We start from the raw sequence: 23,819 nt of genomic DNA on the forward strand, positions 1-23,819 counted from the left end.
TCTGCTGTCCTCACTTCTCTCCTTTTTTGCCTTGATGCCTGGGCACTGCTGCCTGCCACATGGAGCTCACAGCTCTACCAGGCAGGGTTTTTCAGGGAATCTGCCACACCCTCTCCTCTCCCCCTTCTCCTGCAGGAAGCTTTGGCTGGGAGAAGTAGCCTCTTTGTTTCTCCCAGTCTACCACCCTACTCCAGGGGTTCTGACTTGTGGTAGCTCTTATGCACAGATCTCATGTCAGATGTGCTGGTGTGCAGTTGGGTATTTTTTGTTGAGTTTCAGATGTTCAGCTTATTGTTGTTTCAAGGAAAGAGATCTGGGGACTTCTCTCACTCTGCTATGTTTCTATAAAGTTTTAATAATGTCTTTTTTTCTTATAAATATTCAATCATGCTCACTACCCTAAATTTCAGTCCCAGTCTATGTCAGCAACTGTTTTGGTAGCATTTGCTCAGATTCCCCTGGGGCTCCATGGTTTTTGGTCTTGTGGGAAATGTGGGGTGGGGCCCTCAGGGTTGGGGGATGTGGTGTGCAGCTCAGCTTCGCATTTTACAATCACGGCTGGTAATAATTAACTGTTGCTTCTCTGACATCCCACTTCTGTGCTTTCTGTCCTGATCTCTGGACATTGGTGCCGCATGAAGCTCATAGCTCTCTCAAGCAGTGCTCTTCAGGGAAACTGCCTCACCTTCTCCCCTCCTCATCCTCCTTCAGGGAGCTCTGGCTGTGAGAGGTAGCTTCTTTGTTTCCCCCAGTCTACTGCCTGACCCCTCCGGTTCTGACCTGTGGTAGCTCTTATTCGTTGATCCCATGCTCAGATATGCCTGTGTGCATTTTGGATGTTTTTCGTTGAGTTTTTGATGTTTAGCTTATTGTCGTTTCGAAGAGAGAGAGATCTGGGGACCTCTCTCACTCTGCCATGTTTCTGATGTCACTCCCCTCTTCCTCAATGTAGATCAATGACCCTAGGTGAAATAAAAATTTTCCAATGGAACATTAAGGTATTTTCAGTAATTAAGGCAGCAATATAAAACTTAGCCTGTTAACTAAGAGCACTAGGACATATACACTTTGTAGTAATGTGGGAAAGGAATTGGAAGTGTTTTCGAGGTTCATCAGTTCTGAGTTTGGGTACTTTCTTGGGTGGTCAGATCTGGACCTGAAGCAGGGCTCTGAAGAGAGGGTCCCAAAGGGTGTAGGAGACAAAGAATGGGAATGAAGGGACCTGAAGCCAAACTCTTCCTGCTTTATTTATGAACTGAGATTCTGCTTCTTGCTGTTTATGGATACCCTCTCACTGTTGGTGGTTGTGACAAATGTAATCTAAGATCTTGGTGGTATAGTTCCACTTAGTTGGAGAGGTCTGAATCTGACTGTGGTTGTAGTTAGGGTAGGGAGAGGCATAATCCTTTGTGAAAATCACTAGTAAGATGACTGTTACATCATTGGCAAAGCTTCTGGTGGGAAATAAATTAGTGAATAATTACTTCTTGACACTTGCATCTAAGTAAATTTTAAACAAAGCAAAAAACCAGAATTCTTTCTTTACAACTTTATTTACAAAATGTATTAAAACTTTGTACAATACCTCATGGCAGTGAGGCTTCGTAATTTATGCCCACACATGCAGTTTACACTTTTACAGCCATTAGTTTGCTTGGCAATTTTTATGCTCACTGAAGTACAGTTTTAACAACAAAAAGAAAAGAATTGGGAAAAAAATCCTCAAGTGACTACTGCCAAACTCCCATAAGCTTGAAGTTAGTAGCAGAAATTTGAAGCAATCAATGTTTTTTTAAACATGCAAGTTTTAAAAAAATAACAAACCAATTTACCCGCCTCTCCATTCCCAGTGAAATTTCCTCTCTGAAAAACTGATTTGTGTCAATATACATACATTTCTTGTTATACAGTGCCTATGAAAATGTTTGTGTGTAGGTAGGTTGGTTTGTTTTATGCAACTTCATATTCGCATAGTGTTAGCTTTCTACACTGGCGCATTATAGCATTCAGAAGTTGAAAATCACAGTTTCATGAAAACAAAACAAAACAAAAACACAACGGCTTTTTTTTGTTGTTGTTGTTTCATACCATTCAAGATTTGACACACTTTTTGGAATGAAAGTTTATATTACACTTTTCTGGAAACATTTTGTTGCATGAAACTTTTTTTCTGAAGACAAGAGTAAATATGCGGTGACTCAACTAAGCATCTAAAGGTCATACTTGGGAAATGAATTTGAGCTAGTTTTTATAGTCTGGAAACTTCCCAATGCATGTCATTGATGAAAGCAAACTATTGAACTACAGAAAGCATATGTCGTTATATAGGAGGTAATTAGTGAGCGGAGATTATTTCTTCTGACTGTTCTGATGATATCAATGGCAGGTACACAGTTAATTATTTGATAGTCCATGGAGCAGTGGAGCGATCTTCTGTGAGAGTCACTAGAGAGACAGCCCCAGGTAAGGACCAGGGAGTGATGCTTAGGCCCTCAGTTTAGCAGTAGGTTTGGGAATGCTTCTTAGCCTTTGCAAACTAGAAAAAGACACATGCAGTCTGATGGAGAGCCGCGGGCAGTAACAGGCAACAGCTGGTAAGACAGACCTAGCAAGAGTAAAGTCAGATTGAGAACAGTGGTCTGAACCCATTGGCCCACCTTGCAACGCAGTCCTGGTCTCTGTGGTGTACACTTGAAAGGCATACTGAGCAGAGAAAGCAGAGCTAAACACAGTGTTGTTTCTGAGAAAGATATTCTGAACACCTTTGGGAGTATAGGCAGCATTTCCTTTACCTCAATGCTAAACACTCAGCTACATTGACTTAAAATGCACACTGAAGCAAGAAAAACAGACCTGTGAGCTTAAATTCCAGGCTTCTTGGAAAGCCCTGGGATCCATTTTAGGAAAGCACCGAGAGGTATGCCTGATAGTGCCCAGTCCCTCACTACACACGAAAGTCAATTTTGAAAGCTCTGTTAATCCCTTCACTGAGTAGGATGTTATCAAAGCATTTTCACAAAACTATTTCAAGGACACAGAGAAGTCACTGTTTAGTCCCTTTTCCAAAGTGTTGAATTTTCTTAAGTGCTGCATTTACAGTCTAAAGATATACACATTTCAGCAATGTTGAAAGGAAGTAAGGTACACAGAACTTCACCACCAACAGGAAATGCCAAAAACATCTGTTCAGTAGATGCTAGAAGAAATGCCAGTCTGTCTTCCCAAACACAGGGGATCAAAGATTTTTTTTTTTAAACCAGGAAGAATTATTTTAGCTAAGATGGACCTATTTGTTGAATTGGAATTTTAAATGTGCGCTTGTGTGTGTCTGTGTGTGTATTAAAGAATGTGTGTATACTCTGTAGTAATATCAAAGAATGGCTTTTGTTGAATTGACTTTTATGATAAGATATTTTTTTCCACATACTGGAATCTTGCATGTCCATTTTTTGTTGGTTTTTATTTTAATATTTTTTTTCAAGCAAAGCAAAAAGATTTCAATGATAGTTTGCATTGTCGTGAGTCTCAGAGTGTTCCATAAGGCACTGAAGGAAAAAAAAAATCAGTTTTTCCTATTGAAAGGTCATTGCACCATCAGCAATATTCGTGTCATGCCCGACACCAAGGAGAGTGAAATCTGGCTCAGGATCCTTGAAGCAGCCACGTTTTCGGTGATTCCATTTGTCACATGCCTCTAGTGGGAAGGGATCTGCAAAAGCAAGGAGGAAATTTAAACTTGAATGGGCTTTTTATCGGGAATTGAGAAGTTTATTATGGCTCAGTCTATCTTTGACAAAAACCATGGCTGTTTTCTCAAATTGGCATCTCTGGGACTGTACCCAGTTTGACTGGCTTTAGGCAACCAGATATGTTTAAATTCTTTCACTTGATGCAAATGGTTTGTATTAGGTAAAATTAGGTTCCTCCTCTACTATGCATTGTATAGGCTTTGCATGAAATCTAACTCAAGACATTAATCACTTAGGATGTAGGTATACTAGAAAGTCTTAGTAGCATTCAAATATAGATATTCAGGATAACTACACTGTAGAGTGTATTCTGATTGCAGAACCTGTGATCAAGGACTGTTTACCTGGCACAGAGGGTAAACAATGTTTTATGGCTTGCTTGATTGAAATCCATTTGCCGTGAGAAGAAAATTTGCTGCTCACTGCCAAAAAAGTGTCAGCTTGTTTCTCTTAATAGAGGTTGTAGTACCTACAACCTTAGTTATTAAAGTCTAAAAACAACACAGAAACTTTAAAGAGAAAGCACATTCCAGGAAAAGGCCAGGACAGTGATACCCATGAAGGGGCTTGGCATTCATAGAGTTTTTGCCCTGACATTGTGGTCTTGACTGAAATGTAGATATAGTTTTCTTCTTGGAGGCATTAGCTAGTGCAGGGGATTCATTTTCCCCTGACTCTGAAAACTTAAGGCCACTTTCCTGTCTTTTCTTCAAACTCACATCCCTCCTCTCCATCCTTCTCTCTATGTTAATGGGGCACTACTTTTTCTACTGAGATAACAATGAACTTTATCCCAAAGAAATGACATAATCATTTTTTACCACTGGCCTTGGAATAAAAGTATCTGTAAAAAGAATGTCAAAGATGCACCTGAAGGCCAAAAGCCCCAAAGAGAGCAGAATAAGACTAACATGGAAGTGGGTAAACCTCTTCCTTGGAATGTCCAGAGTCCCGAGTTACATCTGTCTCAGAAGCTTGGAGAAATTTAATGTCTATGGCAGAAAGATCAAAGTCCCTTCCTCACCCCTCATTAGCCATAGCATGCCATTACCTAGCTGCATAACTTTGGGAAAGCCACCTAATCTCTCAATGCCTCTGTTTCCTGCTTTTAAGTGGAGATAGATGAAATATTATTACTGAGGTAAGTTCTCTGGGGACAAAGAACACCACCACTTCAGTTATCCAGAATGTGTTTTCTACTTAACATAAGAAGAAGTTTTCGAGCAGGAAAATGTCCCCAGCAAGAATGTCTATGCATAGGCTGCAGAAGGAAAATTGATGACTTTGAAAATGGGCCGCATGAACAAAGTTAATATTTTCTAGGAAGATTAAACAGAACTGTCTTAGAGGAAAAATGGGAATCTTTTTCCTTCACTTCAGCATCTTGAGGTTTTTAAAATGAGAAGGACTTCAAAACTATTGTTTAAGAAACCAAAGAAGCCAGAAGTAGTTCTGAACAGCAATAAAAAAATTAGAAAGAATTTCTTAAAACAAATAGTAGAGTCAACCCTAGGGTGCAGTGAATCTGGAATACTTGGCAGTCAGTCACCTACCAAGGCATGCTTAGAGGCCACACTTCCAGTGGTAGGTCAGTAACCCAGGGGGGGCATTAGGTAGTCAAGAGCTCGTCTGATTCCTAGTGGGTGCTGGATCTGAGGCTGAGGCACGTGTTCCTGCAATGAGTCTAATAATACTGACTCTACTCTCATTATAGAAAATGAGAGACGACTCTCTCCTCTTTCAAGGATGCCTTTTATTAAGCAGATTTCACCTGGATTATATTTTTGCAGGTGATTTGCCCTTGAGTAGTTTTTGTTCCTGAAGAATTACTGGTACCATAAATTCCTAAGGCCGGCTCTGAGAATTAGCAAGAAAAGTGAAACCTCAGGGTGCTTCTCTATCTCTGTGCCCATGAGTAGACCCTGACAGATCTAGGCTAACTCATCAAACTGGAAGCCTGATAACTAGTAACAAATTTGAAGTCACTAGGAGACATTCTAGAACTTCTCAGGAAAATAAAAGATGTATGGATGAAGAGTTCACTCTTTACTTAACCAGCATTCCCCTAACATTATATCACCAAACTGGCTGAAGATAGCAGAGATGTTTCTATTTCTTGCTCAGCTTGCTTTGTGCCTCTTGACTGGCACATATAAAGTTTCTTTCCAGCATCCTCTGAGGCATTTTTTTTTTCTTGTCTGGAGACATCGCACAGATTTGGAGGACAGATTTGTTTGCAGAGGTGTTTCCCAGGTTTTCTTTTCATTCTAGTGATGGTTGCCAAGGTGCCAGCTAACTGGACTGTAATCACATTGGGATTGATGTCCCTCAAAATATGATTTTTTGCTTTAATTATCCTGAATTTGGCTTTACAAAATTAATCAACGAAGATGACTAAAAGAAAGCCAGAGAGCCAGAAGTTGTGTCACATTCATTTCTAAGGCATTTTCCCCAGGTTTGATTTCCTGGGCCTCTACTTTAGGACTGCGACATTCTGCCCAAAGGTTTGCTGATCCCTATTTCTTTCTTTTTTTCTTCCTTCCTTCCTTCCTTCCTTCCTTCCTTCCTTCCTTCCTTCCTTCCTTCCTTCCTTCCTTTTCCTTCCTTCCTTCCTTCCTTCCCTTCCTTCCTATTTATCTCTCTTTTTGTTCTCTCTTTTCTCTAGAGTATTATCACTCTCTTGACCAACAGTGTCAACATGACATGGGAGCTTGTGAGAAATGTGGACTCTCAGGCCCCATCCCAGACCTGCTGAATCAGGATCTGTGCTTTTATAAATGCTCAGGTGACTTACATGCACATTGACATTTGAGGAGCACTGCTCTGAGGCTTTAACAAGAGACTGAGGTGATAATAGTTGGAGAGTAGGGATCTATATTCTCAAATGGGATGGCTGGTAATAAAGAGGGTCTGGAGGCTGTGTGATCCTGAGCCCTGATACCCTTCTGTTTCAGAATGATTCTTTCTTGGGAAAGTAGGAGTGATTGAATATATAATCTCATGTCGAGTGCATAAGTCAGACATATGGAGACTTGGTGAAGCCAGTCCCTAAAAACTTTTTTTTGTAAATGAGTGGGACATAAACTCAGGATCCACTCTCTGTTTGATAGGATCCTATTGGAATTTCAAGGTTCCTGGAGACTACCAGGCCATGAGTGGTTAGAGGCAGCATGGTTTAATGAAGAATACAGCTATCGGAGGAAGAATGGCTGAATTTTAGTCCCAGAACTGCCACTACCCAGTTGTGTTGCTTTGAGTCAGTCACTTGATGTGGCTGGATCTTAGTTACTTAATCAGAAAGTATTTTCTGACCCACTACCTCAAATGAGGCAATAGATGTGTGAGCACTTGGAAAACTGCTATGCAGATTTAAGATGTATTATTGTTTTGGATGCCAGTATCTCAGAATTTGGGATAATTAAACTAAGCTGAAATTACTCATGTACTGTCTTATGAAAAATCAAGTGATGTGCCCCAAATGTAATGGGCCTTTATAACCTACTCAAGAATAAAATATTTTAAGCACACAGGAGCGTTAAATGCTTGCATGCAAACAGTGCTAATTATAGATGAATTCATGTATTGTACATTCAACAATACAATGGGAACACTTTGTTAGTGTGCTAGTTCAGTGTATTGAATATATTGTGGTAAAAAGTTGCAGTCTGCAGCAGAAAAGAACAACAAGCAACTTTATCAAACAAGATAATGTTTTCCATCATGAAGAGAAATGATTTATTTCAATAAAATATTATTTAAAATTGGCTAAATTTAGTCCACAACATGAAATATAAGATCAAAACACAAATAAATGCATTTGTAGAAATTCAAGCACATTGACATTGACTCATCAGGTCAAAAATGTACTATCTAAAATAAGGGCTATGAAGGTGCTCAATGTTCTGTTCCACTTCAGATAGATGTATTAATGACGACAGATGCACTTGAAGGTAACAAGACTATATATTTTTAAACACTCCCAGAATGAATGGTTATCCTAATTTTAACTTTCCTTTGAACACATCTGAGTTATTGGTGGTGGTGGTGGGGGGGAGGGTGTTGGCTATGGCTGCTAGAGTCAAAGTGACATCAGGTTCATTTAAGTATGAATTTGGGGAAGCCAGTAGCAAGGAGCCTAGACTGTACTTTGGGAGATATTTGCCTGAATATTAGTTCCAAGAAAGGGACAACAAAAGAACTCAAAGATCAAAGAAATTGTCTCAGGCTTACACTTAAGAGAACCACTTCTCTGCTATGGAAGCACAGCATTTCTCAAGATGGCAGTGCCCCATTTCCAGTCCTCATATTCATATCAGTTCCAGAGCAACTGCTTTCTCTAGAGCTGCACTGTCCAATATGGTAATTACTAGCTGCATTTGACAATTAAACACTTGACATGAAGTTAGTACAAGCTGAGATGTGCTATGAGTATAAAATACACTCCAGATTTTAAGACTTAGTATAAAGAAAAGTATGTAAAATATCTCATTCATTTTTATATTAAGAAAATGTTGAAAGGAAATCTTGGATATATTGGGTTAAATAAAATATACCATTAAATTAATTTTACTTGTTACTTTAAAAAATGTGGCTACTAGAGCACTTAAAATTACATATGTGGTTCACATACATGGCTTGCAAATATTTCTATTGAACAGTGCTGCTCTAGAGAATTTTTTTTCCTTTTGGGGCACAGACCACAATTTAATTACAACTATGCTATTAGGAAAGCACCACTGCCTGACAAGAAAGCACAACCAACTATTGTTTTCAAAGAATCAAATAGTTACAAAGAACAGACAATGCTTGAGACAATAAACAAAACTAAGAAACAAGAGATTAACATACAGTAATATAAGGCTGATTAGTTTACTAAACCTTAACCGTACCCCTAGATCTTAACACTCTCTGTTCCATACACGTTGTAGCCTTCTCTGTATGTAGCGTAATTTTGAGTGTTGGTGGCAGGAGCAGGCTTAAAGTTTTGGGTGTTCTTTGTAAGTTTCATGCGTTTGGACTCTGCCCGCGATTTGTAACAGAATTCTATCAAAGCCACCATCATGGCCAGCCCCAGACCTCCGACAAGTATATAGAAAACTCCTGCCACATTGCTCAGGCTCAGAGCGCTGGTCTTGTCCTAAGAGAAATGAACAATGTGATTAGTTTTGGGGGAAAACAAAGGCAATAGGATATAATACATCACAACAGTATAGGATAGTTCTAAGTTGTAAGATAACTAAACATTGATGTAAGTGTTATGACTTAACTCTGGCAACTGACTGATGTTTCACAGTGGCCAGCAAGATGGTAGATTGTGCTTCTGTTGACAGTTGTGGTCCTCACCTATATGTTCCTCTATTTTGATTCCTTAAATCCTTCAGGACCTCAAAATAGTGTCAACAACTAAATAAAACAGCACTTGACTATGGGAGCAAAAGTGTAAACACAAGCACAATTTATTCTTCTGTTAGTCTCAGAAAACGCTGTTTGCCAGAGTTGAGCTGCGACATAATCTCTATAAATGTAACACTTTGCATTTGGGAACTTGAAGCACTCTTTCCCCTCTCTGCCCCGCAACACCCCTTTCTTCCTTGTTCTCCCTGTGACAAACTTGTTAATAACTAGTCTTTGAGATACCAGGTGAGAATATTAGAGGTTCCTGATATTCTTATCTGGGGAGTTACTTAATAAGGGTTTGTTTAAAAAAGATTAACTCTCTCTTTTCCCCCAGTGGCTGAGAAATTGCTCCTTTTGGGGACTGGTTGTTAAGTGCTCATCCTCAGAGTAGCAAGTCTTTGTGCTGCCAGAACAAGAGTGCACCACAAAGAATTGGCTCCATTCCATCTTCCTGAGAATTTAAGAAAACTGTCAGTATAACGGGGTCATGAATTGGCTCCATACAAATCAGAAGGCTTTTCCAGGAGGCTGATGATTAAAAAAAGTCCAGCTAATTTTTAGTTTTTACTCCAAGGAATGTAGTGAATAATTAAAAAATACTATACTTAATCTTCTTTCTATGCAAAATAGGGGAAAAATTGAGGAAGACGGTCAGTGACTTTCAGGTCAAACTATGCAAATCTGACTAAGCTATCTGCTTGTATGAAAAAGCAAAAACTGGACTACTGAACCATGAAAAGAAAAAGATTGGTGCCTTGAGCCCTACCTTGAGGTAGGACACACCAAGGGCCAGGAGCCTTTCTTTGAAAAATAAAATAAAATAGCATTTTTGCAGTCTTTTTAGAGGGAATGTAACCATTTTGCTACTGAATGCAATCAAATGGAATACCCAAATAATTAAGTCAGCGAATTGAGAATCTTATTCAAATGATAACATAGTGAGCTGATGATGGCCATTACTGACACTCAACACTCTGTGGTTCAACTAGTCCTGGTATCATTTAAAGAATTAGATGTTAAGACAATATGGCCACGTCCTGATACTATTTTCATAGAAGTCAGTCCTGTATTTGTTTACCTTAATAAAAAGGCCAATTGGAATTGAATCACATGTTTGGGAAATGGGATATGTGTGTGCCTCATGTCTACTACAATATAGCAAATAGTCACTCTTCTAGGATGAATTACATTTAGCTAGACAAGTGGTAAGAATTTCTTTCTCTTATGGAACAATGGATCATTTCCTTAAGGTAGCCGATGAAGCTATCTGCAAGGATGTTCCACAGTCCATTAGGAAATGGACCAATTTCTGGTAACCCTTCCTCTGCCATGAGATTTTTATATTTATGTTATATTTGATGGGGAAAGTGTCCTTTGACATAAGCCATATAAGTTGTAGTAACAAGAACAGTTTCAAGTTCCATGTATTTAAGTTTCATAGAATTCTCTATCATGGGATATAGAAAACCAGTAGCAAAATGGTTCACTGCACAGGGAAAATGAGTGGCATTTCATGAAATGAATTAACTGATACCACAATATTAGTCGAAAAAAAGGAAAGATAAAAAAACTGAAACTAAAAATAACTTTCTTAGGGAGCAAAAGGGAGCAGGAAGGAGGCGGGGAAGAGTGTTTCATGCTTATCAATGTGATGGTTATTCTGACAATGTTTATTCTTAAGGAGCATGCGACTAAATTTAAAAAGTATTACATACAGAGATTCAAATGACACCTTTGGAAGAGAGAAGTGTGACAGACTTAATGAGATTCGAGATCCAAATAGTTGCTGAACTCAATATAACAGCAGCTGGGAGGAGGCTAACCATTCTGCTTACAGAGACCAGTCTTTGTTATTTATTTCTTTGATTGTTTTCAGATGGGATCAACATAATATATTAATAACAAAAAGTATTTACAACTACAAAGTCTCTGATACTGTAAAAGCTTAAGAAAAAGTACTGTCACAACTGGATTTTGTTGTTATATTTTCTCTTTGAACTTTGGAAAAGTGAAGTACAGTAAAACCCCCTTATAGCACAGCTCCTTATTTTACAGCCTTAGAAATGCAGTGGGCCAGGTTGAGTTCCTTAATCATAACAATAGCTTTTTAGAGTCAATGATTGATGTCACATGCCAGACCTCTGAGGCTGGTGTTTGCCTTATTCCCTTAGCACTAGTGTTATAAAGGGGTCTCACTGTGTCAGGGAAGGAAAGCTGTGTTAAGGTAGAAAATAAACAGTGGTTCAAAATGTGATTGCTAATCAGTACAAAAAGACCTTCAGCGACTGACCTTACTCCCGGAGTCCTTGGCTCCACATTCCCCCTTATCGTACCACCATTTGTTTTTCAGCTTGTCTAAGATGCCTTGTTCACTGAGTTTCAATACTGCAAGGTTTACAGGCGTTCTTCACGTGGGAAATAACATAAATAACATTATATTATGTTATTTTATGTTATTCAAGCTTCAAACTACTTTAAAACTATAGAAAGCGATAAAGCAGGGGGCCCTGGCCACAGAGTAATTTTAGACACTGCAGGCAACCTGAGCATTACCTTATAAAAAGTTAACACTACAACAACGCTATATTTACCAGGGCCTGCCCATATCGCTTTGAGTAATCGGCACACACTGTTAAATAATGAGGATAGAAAAAAGGCACTCCTCAGTTAGGCCGTGTGTGGTGAAGAGGGTGTCCCCTTAAGCGACAGTCGTTGGAGGCAGCTTGAGGTAGTTTTGTGACGGAGGTGTGTTAGGTTTGATATAACTGGGTGTCTTGTTGAACTTCCAGACAGAAAACAAGTTGTATGGAGGAGTGGGGAAGAGGACTGGGCCAGAAGGGGAAGCATTCCCCTATGTGAAACTAGACAAAAGATGAATATAAACAGAATAGAAAATAGATGTTGCGTGAATAACACGGCTTTTGATTAATTGTCCTTTATTACAGAAATATGTTGCCAAGCTGAAAATGATTTCAGAAAAAACTATATTCCAAACATGTCTTTACTCACAAATTGAATTCCTATGCATGTCCTTTTCTTAGTTTTAAAGATATAATGTGGACCTCTGTGTTTTGGATAAGAGGAATACTTTCAAGAGTGTGAGAACTGGCCTGTAGATTATTTTTTGAGTTACTAACTGGCTGTCTCTCTGAGATGGTCATATGTCTGTGGTCAGCTTAGATCACCAGAGAGTGAATGAGATTGTTTAAAAATTAATTATTAATATGGTATGACCTAAAATGACAAACTGACTGCCACTGTGGTTAGCACTATAGAGGAACAGTTTAGGTAAGCTGTTCCGGGAAGGTAGGACTTTAACTGAGAGACTAATACATCCCCAGGAGGCCAGCCACTTCTCCCTAGTCTTCCACCCCTTAAAGCATAAAAACTACAGTAGGAGCCACTGGGCAAGTGCAAGAAACCCTACTTGTCCTATGATAAAGGTTCCTTCTTCAGCTATAAAATGGGAATAATGGCTTTTACTCTGTCATCTTTCTAGAGCTAATGACATTTAAATAAAGTATCTCTAATAACTTTAGATAAAAAATGAAGGAGGACTGGGTAAAAAAAGGGAAAGGAATTAAGAAGTACAAATTGGTAGTTACAAAATAGTTACAGGGATGTGAAGTATAACATAAGAAATATGGTGAATAATATTGTAATAACCATGTATAGTGCCAGGTTGATACTAGACTGGGGGGATCACTTTGTAAGTTATATAAATGTCTAACTACTATGTTATACACCTGAAACTAATATGAGATAATATTGAATGTCAATTCTAATCGAAAAATAAAAATTAAAAAAAATGCATTATATGTAAAGGGTGGCATAATTCTATTATGAAGCAATCAACTATGGTGTGTTCAGATTTATGTGAACAATATTGCCAGTTCTAGTGCATATTATTTTGAATGCCACCAGTTTACAAGGAGGAAAACAGACACATTCATGTAACTATGAACATGCCACAGAATTTCTTAGCTTATTTTTGTACAAGGTACACTCACCAACATATCCGTCACTGACAAGACTTCTTATAGTCACAGACATCTGGCCTCTATCAGACCAAGTCCCCAAAGCCTATTTCCTTTCTTCCCCATTTTGCTGTTGAGAGCAGAGGAATCATCTCATCTTGAGCTATTCTGAGAAATGTATCATAATTTTAAAATAATATGCAATTTCAGAGTACTTGAGATTTGAAAAACTATAAACCTTTAGTATCAGGGAGGTGCCACTTTCTTAGTGCAGGGCTTGGCAGTCAGAATATCTGCATTTTGTGTCTCACCAGGAAATCGAGGTCCTTTTTATACCTTAAACAAATTCCTTCAATCAATGCCAAAGCCTCAGGTTTCTTAAATGCCAACTGGAGTTGCTTAGAATGCAAAGCAACAAAAGATATTCAAAATTCTGAGTCTTTTAAAGATATTATTGGCAGTGAAAGTTAAGTCTTAGACTTTTAAAGGGCAGATAGGCCAAATCACCATTTGAACTGCCTGCTCCCCTAATTCCCATGGTCTAGTTCCCTTCTCTTTCTCTCTTTTCCCCCTATTTTTAGTTTTATCACTACCACCTCATCCTAGTGCTAGGTCTTACTGGCACCCAGGCTCAGGATTCTGGCAGTTAGTTCAGATTGTAGGGAAGATGGTTTCCAATGGCATATGGGTTACGGATTCCATCAGGACCACAAAAAAATGTACAAAGCATTTCTTTTCTCCTTTCTGTGCTTCTTCTTTTCTTATTGCAAAAGGCCCAGTGTCCTCATGCTACTCTCTGACTAAGCCCTTACCAGCCCCTGTCCTCTATCAAGGTACTATGTTCTTCAAATTACTCCATTCAATTTCTTCAGTACAGCTTCTCTTACTAGACTCAAGAACAGGGCAGTCTGATTAAGGGCACTCACACTAAGGTCCAAATAGAGATCTTTCTCTAAAAATCCTGGGTTTTAAAGAAGGTTGTCAATCCTTAAAAGAACTAGGTTGATAAAAGTGTGATGTTAGTTTAGAGCAGTGGTTCTCAAAGTATGGCCCAAGAACCCTTGGAGGATCCCTGAAACCTTTCATCAGAGGGTCTGTGAGGTCAAAATTACTTTTATAACAATACTAAGACATCTTTACCCTTCTCTTTCTTATTCACTAATGATGTACAATGGAGTTTCCTGGAGGCTATATGATATACACTATCACAACGGATTGAATAAAGCAGTAGAAATGAGAATCCTATTCTCATATATTAAGCCAGATATTAAAAATATTTGCAAAAACATAGGACAATGGCACTCCATGCTAATTTATTTTTGTTTTGGAAAAATATAGTTATTTTTCATAAAAAGTATGTTATTCATGTTAACATATTCAGTTTATTATTTTTTAAATGAACTAATGAATTCTTTTAAAACTCTTCCATTTTAATTTCTAATATCCTAAATATTAATAGATATAACATACCTAAACAAAATGTTTTTGGAGGAGTTACCTATAATTTTTAAGTGTGCAAAGGGATCCTAGGACAAAAAAGTTTGAGAAGCACTGGTTTTGGAGGAAAGAAGGCTTTTCTTGTGCCAGGCCTATTCTGGGCTGTCACCATCCACTCTTTCCAAAACCCAGGCTTAGTATGTTGGTAATTTAGCATCTTACTCTGACAAATGTCCTATTCCTGCCTTAGGCCACCCAGTGGCTTCCATAGACTGGCTGTAACTGGTCTCCACTCTCATGGACTTCATAGTTACAGTGGAGGTTACCTAGAGCAGTGATTTTCAATTGGAGGCGATTTTGTCCTCCAGGAGATATTTGGCAATGTCTAGAGTCATTTTTCATTGTCATAGCTAGGTGGGGGGATTCTACCAGCATCTAGAAGGTAGAGGCCAGGGATTCTACTATTCACAGGACAGCCCCCAACAACAGAGCTCCAAATGTCAATTGTACTGAGGTTGAAAAGTTCTGCCTTAGAGTATCTAGACCTCATTTAATGCCCTAGGACTGTAGAAAGATCTTACAAATGAGATACTCTTAGAAGTTTAGTCTTTGATTGGGAAAAAAAAATCACAGGGCTTATGAAATCTGGCAGGGATCTGATGTGTGTTTGAGAATTTCTAAATAAAAACGAAGGAGAAAAACAAACATTTCAAGCATCAGCACAGCCAAGGAGCATAAAAACTGTAATCAGAAATCACAGACAATACTACTTAACAAGATTAGGATAGCTGCCAAGAAAAGAAAGTAAAGGCCAAATCTCCTAGAACAGTATGTTGCTGTGGGATAGAATACATTCCCAAGATGGCAGACAAAAACTGATGTAATTTTCTCTCTTACTGTACCTTACTGGATATACTGCCTAGCCTGATCCAAATAAACCAAATCTATTGATGCGCTTCCCCCAACACACACATGCACACACACACAATTTGGTATTTTAAAGGAAGTGGAATTATGTGGGCATTTGGTCATTTTAAATGTTTCTTTCTCCACGAAGCCATTTTGACTCCCTGCTCCAACATTTTCTTTCCCTCCTTCATCTTGCCTTATTATTTATGTTCATGTTTTGTAACTCCCACCATAGTGTTCTTTTCAAGGGCAGAGACCATGGTTTATGTATTTGTATCCTCACTTAGAATAATAGTTCTTTCAACAAGTATTTGTTGAATAGATAATTCTCTTTTAGCATTTTGTTTTTTAGCCTAGTACTTCATGTAATTATTATAATAACTATTATTGTTGGTCAAGTTTAATGATCACCCTAAGAAAGTCAATTTATGGTCTCTAAAAGTTAATAAATTGAGGTACAGATAATTTAAGCAATATGCTCAAGCTTTCACAACAGACAATTGGGCAGTCTAGAAGACAAATTAATATATTTCCAGCTTTATACTGTGCATTCTCCAATGGAACAAACATAAGGTAGCAGTTCTCTTTATTTTTTTCTTCGGGCTTAGATGTTCATAATAATTTTTTTTTCTTTAGGGACCACCATACTCCAAATAATTATCAACCTAGCAAGGGCATATCTTGCCTCTGGAGCCTGTCATTGTGGTGTAGCAATATGTCTCTAGGGTAATGTTTCAGAGCAATTACTACAGGCCCTTAACTGGTATCTAAGAGAATTACAAGTCAGAAATATTTATTGTGCTCACCTCAAAAGAGAACAGAAAGAATTAAACAAAGTAAGTCAGATTCCTAACATGGAAATTAGTTAAGCATTCCTTCCTCTGAAGGGCTGATTATTAACTTTTTGCTGAGTAGATCCCTCCTAATACAAAGGCATGGGGTGGCAGGCTTAGGGAGAGAACAGGAGAGCTTTGTAATGTAATTTCAGGGGGTCTGAGAATAGCCCCTTGTCAAAAAATATTTTCCTAACTGGTACCTGAAATTCCACTATGGGAACGGCACACCTTTAAGTTTGAGAAACATTCCGTGTTAAAATATACAGCTTCCTGAGAAAATGGAAATGAAACAAAGAGTAAATGTTTACAAACTATAATTCTTTTTGTTCCATTTTCTTTAAAAAACGTTCAGGGGGAAAAGAGTTAAAGTTCCCCTAAGAAGAAAATGGTTTACTGTACCTAAGTCATAAAAATGTATATGGATTGTTGATCAGATGTAAATGAGATAATCATTTTAAAAATATGGAAAAGTAGTGCTGACCTGTGGCAGGATGATGATTCCTGAGGGTAGGAAACAATCAGGGAATGGTGTCTATTTTTTTCATAGGGGTAGTAATGTAATTCATAATGCCTTAAAAACAAGTTAAATTTTTAAAGAGAATATAACTGGATGATAAAAATTTCTGCTTATCTGTGCCATCTATGCCTGGCAATAACTCAACAAGAGAGGACTATGCTCACTAATCCAAGGCATCCAGCAACAAGTAGCAGTTGTTTAGGCTCCTAGCTCATTTCTGGGATGTACCAACCAGCTATTTCAAAGTTCAATGTTATCTTAGTGATGGCCATTATATAGAGAGACAGTTTAAGGATAAGATTTTTTTTTTCCTGAGAAAGTAAGAACTGTTTTTTTTTTAGTAACTAAAATTTTTGATATATTTCAAAAGAACTGTCTAATTTCTTTTTCAATTTTAATTTCAGAATATACCTAAAATAAGAGCCGTATTTGATTTTTTTCTTATGAACAAAGAAATGTGGAGAGAATGGTGTGAGGGTGCTGAGTTTCTCCAGTGGAAAAAAGAAAAAATGGCCTTGTGAATTAATGACCAAGTTGATTTCTCCAAATGGTGATCCTGGAAGGGTTGAGATAAAAACTTGTACTATGGATATGGCTCTGGCCTGAAAAATATAGGAACCTATGATGTAGTAAGATTCATCCATCTGAGAGATATATTCTGCTCTAAACGGCTCCACTTCTCCTTTCTGAGCAGGGACACCCAAAGAGCAAATGTCTGTTTAATTAATGTAGCCAGAAGATATTCAGTAGTACCCTTAGGAGAGAGAGATATATGTGTAAATATGTAGGTTATAGAGAAAGGCAAGGAGATTGATTGCAAAGAGGTAAAAGAAATATATGAGTAAGGATGGTGTATTTGCATAGTTAATTAGAAACCTGATCTAACAACACATTATCTGGATGTGTGAAAATGGAAACTTATCACAAACTAAGCTGGAAGCCTTACCCTCACCTTATGCCTCATCCAACCTCATTCCAAGTTACTAACAGTTGCTTCTTCATACCTAGTGATTTTTTTGAAACTCTTTAGATCTTTGGCCCAGTGAAGGAAGGACAGCCATCCTCTGTTTTGCCAGCTTTTTTTACTGAAGGTATTTCAGGTTTTAATGGTGACAAGTCACTTTTCTCAATAGCCTACTTGCTTTTCTAGCCTTTTCTGAAGAACTCCTAGCATCGCTCTGGAAATCACAGGCATGTACTGTAAGTCCTCACTTAATATTGTCAATAGGCTCTGCGACTTTAATGAAATGACATATAACGAAAACAATTTACCAAAGTGTAATTGACACAAATAAGAGTTAAGTTCTACGGCATCTTATTGTTATAATGAAATGATGTTGAATGAAACAATGTTATTCAAAGACCTGCTGTAAGGAAAGGCAGCAGTACACATCTCTGCCTAGGTAGGTCTTGATTCATTAAGTTGAAGTTAATTGATGACCAAGCGAGAGAAGATTCTTTGATGGATAAAAAAAAAAAAATTACTCTATAAGTTCTTTTCTATATGTTACTTTGGGATATATTTCATGAAAGAATTTACCTCTCCATATAGTAGCTGTTGGAAGCTGTGGCGGTTCAAAATAGGCCCTAGACTACACTAGTGTCTGGAGCCCTTTTAAAAAATTTCCACCCATTTCTTTTCACAGGGGTTTCAGGATGCAAGATTCTAGAAGAATGAAAGTTTAAGTTATTTCAATCCTTCTACCCTTGGAGAAAGCCTGAGCTTTCTCCACAACTGGGGAGAATGTACATATGACTGTTGGCATTACGGAACTCCGGCCACCCAGGTGACTCTCATTTTAAAGGGGAAGCTACAATGATTTGCAGAGTTATGTAGGGCTTAGCTGCTAGAAGTTCCCTCTGAGAGAGTATTTCTATCTATGTAGTTCACAAATGTAGCTCAAGCCTATTTAACTGCTTGCTAATAGATCATAATTCAAGTGTAAAGCAAATTCAATAATGCATGCATGTAACATTAGGAGTTGAAAGCTGTGAATCATTTTACTAAAGGCCTAAGAATGGTAATGATTGAAACCTGTTGATGAACATTAATACTAGAGAAGCAGCCTCAGAAGTCACTTGTAGATATGTGGGTAAAGCTAGTGCAATTCTAAATGATAACTTCTCAAGTTCAAAGCAATAGACCCCTTGATTCTACAAGTTGTGAATGTCACTGATGGATTTCTTCCAAATTGGACCTTTGTCCAACTTTTCTCTCTACAACAGGAATCCAAAACCGTTATTGGTTGTGGTATTTCTCACACAACCCAATTTGTCTGGGAAGACTTCTTACTCAATTTGTCCTGACAGAGAAAAGAAGCTCAGGGAAGATGCTAAACTTCTGGAGAAGCCAGTTTTAGTTAAAATGTGGCTGCAGATACTTTCCCATATACATAATTAATATGAATGTCTTGAAAACTTTTAAGATCTTTTAAAATTTCAAGCTATCAAATTTGGTTGGGTTTTGTTATGCATAAATGTGTTTTCTTTAGAATTATCCTAATGGCATCAAGAAAGAGAGGGATACTGAGAAGACAGAGAGAAACTGATTTTTACCAGAAACTGACATGATAAGTATTTTTGAAGACATCTAGCTTATTCCTCTGGCCCTAGGCAAAATATTCATTGAGAGTTTAGTTTGGTGGGTGCCAGCATCCTCTTTTTTTCCTCAATAGCCCTCCTTTGACCATGACCCATATAAATATAATCAGTTTAGTTTATATTCCAATAGATTGCAACAAATGAAGTCTATATATCAGATCTGAAAGCTGACTACTGGTTGCCATGCTAGGGCACATACTGCCCTCTTCCAGCAAGCATTCTAGCATTCACTTATCTGCATTTCCAGCAGTGATGCTAGACAGGACACACTGGCAGAATCAGTATCTCCCTCTCATTCTATCTCTCTATTTTTTTAAATTGTAAAATATACTATTAAATTGTAAAGTATACTATTGCCTTAGGTCTATATTTTGAGAAATATCTGCTTCAAGGCTAGATTAAATTACACTTTAAAGTGAATCTTGTACTTGGACCACACTTTTACCAAAGCGGACCAATGGGGGGATTTGCTTCAAATGCCAAGGGCCAAATGTAATACCACTCTCTAGAAAGTCAAAAAGGAATAAATTTCAATTGTTCTCCATAAAAAAATCTGCCCCCACCCTGCTTCATCAGCCTCAGCTCCCACCTTCATTGGATATATTTCAATCATTTCAAATCTTTCATGATTCTTTTCCCTAGGCTGTCCTGCCTGTCAGAGATTATGGTTCTATAACTTTCTCTCTAAATGAAAGGAAACCGAATGATTTGGTCCTAAAGGGGCATAAAGGACATAGACATATACCATTTCACTCTGCCACAGCAACGGTGTCTTTCTTCTTGGCAATTGTATAACAGCATTCTTACCTTCAGGCTTTTCACTCTTGCTGCTCTTTCTGTAGCCCTGGTGTTGGACATTTGCTCAGTTTTTTGTCAATAAGAAACACATTTAAGTTATCAGGATAACACTAAAGACAAATAATCATGTCTTAATCATAAAAACCATGTTAAGGCCACATAGTCAATTAAAGAAATTACTAAAATGGGTTAATTAAAAAATGTTTTCTTTTTGGATTACATTTTTTTTTTCTGGTGGTAGAATTTATTCTTTAACACCAACTGGCAAAATCAATGGTTTAGGCAGCTACTGGATTGGTTCAATTCTTAAGATAAGAGGTCCCTTGCTTAAAGTAGCCACTTGAGAGAAAGAGAGAGTTTGCCCTTGGGAGAAAGACCTGAATAAGTTTAAGGAGCAAATTTAGTCACTACCAGAAAAGAAAACTGTCAGGTTCTTCATACTTCCAGGAAGCAGCACCAGCACTGAGACATGCAAACCAACGAAGAGCATAATATACTCACCCTACTCTTTAATCCCAAACCAGTCTTGGTGATATACAGGAACTTCTTCTAAGACCCAGGAAATGCCATCGATCTGTAATGATTCTTGCCTACACACGTAATAGTGTCAATAAAGAGTCTTTGGGATCCATCTTAATTCTGAGTATCCAAAATGTCTACCTTTAGGGGTGGCTCCTGCCAATAAAAGATCCATCTTGTTGCAGGTAAAAGACAGATGCAGATTCACATCCATTATTCAAGGCCCAAGAATGTCAAAGAATTCTGGGTGTGGAAGAGAAGTGTTAAGAGATGGTAGCATAGGAGAAGAGAATTGTAGACATACATGGAAGAAGAAGAAATACACACAAAACTGAGGATCTCATTTATACATATGGGAAACACAGTATCACTTCATTCATCTATGTACCATGGAATAGGAAGTTGAGGGCATTTGGAAATGGGCTGTCCTAAAGTATAACTTTTTACTTTTTTTGAATAGAAGACTTGCTAAGCAAATATATGAGATTTAAAAAAGATTGCTAATGATAGGGAGGAGAAATATGTTTGAATCTCTTAAGAGAACAAACTGTTTCTAGGTACTTTAAGAACACTCATGTGAAAGGAAATAACAAATTTTAATTGCAAGTTATGTTTTGAATTTATTAAAACAAGTTCTCTAAGTTCTTTCCTAGCATTACATTGACTAGTTTAATCTAGTCCCTATACATATTTGAAGATAATAAAACTGCATTTCTCGATCAATATTCTATAAATTATAATGATCACCCAACCATTTATTTAATTAATGGAAATTTAACTGCATATTCCATCCTCATTCCTTACTTCTCGATATGCCTTGCAAATTAAGGCACCTATCTTACAACTCTAATTGCAGTCAAGGGGTTCAGAATGGTCCCATTTAAACATTCTGATTCAAAATTACCAAAAGCACACAAAGTTTGCTAATTTTCAGCTCAGAAAATATGGACACTGGAAGTCTATTTAAATCTCTGGATAGAACTAAAATCAAGACAATTCTAGGATTAGGTGAGGTAGGGTTTATAATGTCTGTCACACCAGTAACAAATAGCTTGTTTCACTGACCAGACCCTCTCTAATAAGGTAGGGCTACATAGGGAAAGCTAAGCTGGTTCCCTTTACCCAAAACTAAGGGAATGAAGCAGGGTGGTGGTGGGGGGATCAAGAGAATTTGAAAGTTTGAGGTGACAGGCAGCTATGGAGGGAGGTTGCTGTGCTTATGTGGTAATTCAGCAGCTAAATCCCCATTCTGTTGTGATTTACAGAGACAGACTTTTAACGGCTGTGTCACAAACCCCTGATGATTTGGGTTTACCACTGAAACGACCTACTGGCTCTTAATTACTGCATTTGCACACACATTGTAATATAGCACTAACACAAAAGGGTGATTTGCAGGTTAAAAATTCCCAAACCACAACTCTAATTTCCACGATTTTTACCTGTGCATTTACAGTCCATCAAGGAAGGATCAAGTCTGATTCATTTAAGCCCTATTAGCTCAGGTTTAGGATATCGGTAAAACCAAGCAGTATTTTAATTTTAGCCTGTAGGTCTGGTTCAGGGGCTATGTCAGGACTGACTTTGTTTTAATTCTTTGTATTCAGAAAATAAAATAAAATAAAATAAAAATCTATTTCATTAGTTAAAGCACGTGCACATTTAAACCAGCCTGAAAAGTTGCTAGTTCCTTCCATAGAATAGTAACTTTTTGATAATAGGCTTGGAATGTGTAATGTCTCATGCCAGGGGGGGAAAGTCAACAATTTAACATAATTGCCCATTTATCATCACTTAAAGGTTGCAGGAGACAGATAGAGTGATAAGTATTACAGGTTTCTCTTGCTCTCCTGGTTTCAGAGTTAATGGATGTGAAAGTGTTTTTGCAAAAGTAAAAGCACTCATAAATGTCAGGCTTTGTGATTACTGTCATTTTTAGTAATCAGTACTGAGGGCCGGAATGGCTTAAATATGCCATTTGCCTTGTAACCAAGGTAGTTGAGAATGAACCTGATTTTTATGGAAATATATCACATGCAATCAGATTCACATTGCTCATTGGTTGGGTAGATGTGATAAATTGCTGTCTGAAATATTATCACAAGAGGTGACCCTGAAAGTCTGCAGAGATTTGTGACAGCATTAGCTGTATGACCTTTTCAAAGTCACTACCATCTCTGGGTCTCACTTTCTCTATGAGGTGGTGGTATATTCAACAGTCAATTGTTATGTTAATTGGGGATGGGGATACAATAAAGAAGTATAATTCTCAAGCTATTTTATTAATACAGTTCAACCTCACTATTTGGACTAACAGAGGAGGGATTGTCTGAATGAGGAAGTCCTGAATTACAAAATCTGTGTGAAGAATGACAGTTTTCTTAGTTTAAGTTTATTTTGTAATTCAAACTTACTATAAGACTTTGCCTTAGTGGAGTTATATGTGAACCTTATTTTAGCAGATAGATTTATAATAAGTATATCTATTAATTGCTTCCAACATTTGAAAAAGGTTTGTTCTCTTAAAGAAAAATTCAACTCACAGTCTAGTCCAAACTCTTCATTTGCTTAACAAACCTCTCTTTGCCACGTCCATGATAATATAAAGTTAGACTGTAGACTTGTCCCCATCCAGTTTATCACAGATTATAAATTATAGGGCTTCAAATAAGTGAGGTTTCACTGCCTTTTCTACCTTCTCCATTGATTTGTTTTTGGTATCACCACTAAATGGTGGTAAAACAGAGTCAAGTTCATCTCTTGCCCCTTCTCTTCCTCACTCTCAGAAAACAGCAGGCAGCAAGAAGGAAGAAAATCAAAATAAACTCCTTGGTAATCCAGAAATGGAATAAGCAATAGTTGGATATGCAGCACTGATCATACTATCTTCCATAGCTGAGGAAAGGGTTCACTTATTTCAAAAGTTTGGCTGCAGAAATGACCGAAAAAAGTAATTTGAAAGCTACCTGACAGGTAGCACTATGGTCAAAGAAGTTGAAAACATTTAGTATCTACTGAAATATTTTTCTATTTGCATATCAAAAATAAGATAATCTGGAAGTCATAAGCTGGCAATAAA

The 23,819-nt window shown here is 37.7% G+C and overlaps 1 protein-coding gene across 2 annotated transcripts in view; it reads right to left on the reverse strand.

The window, feature by feature from the left end:
* Positions 1–3,432: 3,432 nt before the first annotated feature.
* GRIA3 (glutamate ionotropic receptor AMPA type subunit 3) overlaps positions 3,433–23,819 on the reverse strand; it is a 124,991-nt gene continuing 104,604 nt past the window's right edge. The window contains exons 10-12 of one of the 2 annotated variants that reach the window (XM_039874711.1): positions 11,437–11,551; positions 8,639–8,886; positions 3,433–3,709 (exon numbers count right to left, since the gene is read on the reverse strand). In XM_039874711.1, coding sequence (XP_039730645.1) covers positions 8,641–8,886; positions 11,437–11,551 — 361 coding nt within the window. In that variant the 3' untranslated portion in view covers positions 3,433–3,709; positions 8,639–8,640. The remainder of the gene's footprint in view (positions 3,710–8,638; positions 8,887–11,436; positions 11,552–23,819) is intronic. The other variant, XM_039874712.1, reaches the window with a different exon arrangement.

Source organism: Pteropus medius, unplaced genomic scaffold (genome assembly GCF_902729225.1).
Source record: "Pteropus medius unplaced genomic scaffold, Ma_sr-lr_union100, whole genome shotgun sequence".
In the NCBI taxonomy this organism is placed as follows: Eukaryota; Metazoa; Chordata; class Mammalia; order Chiroptera; family Pteropodidae; genus Pteropus; species Pteropus medius.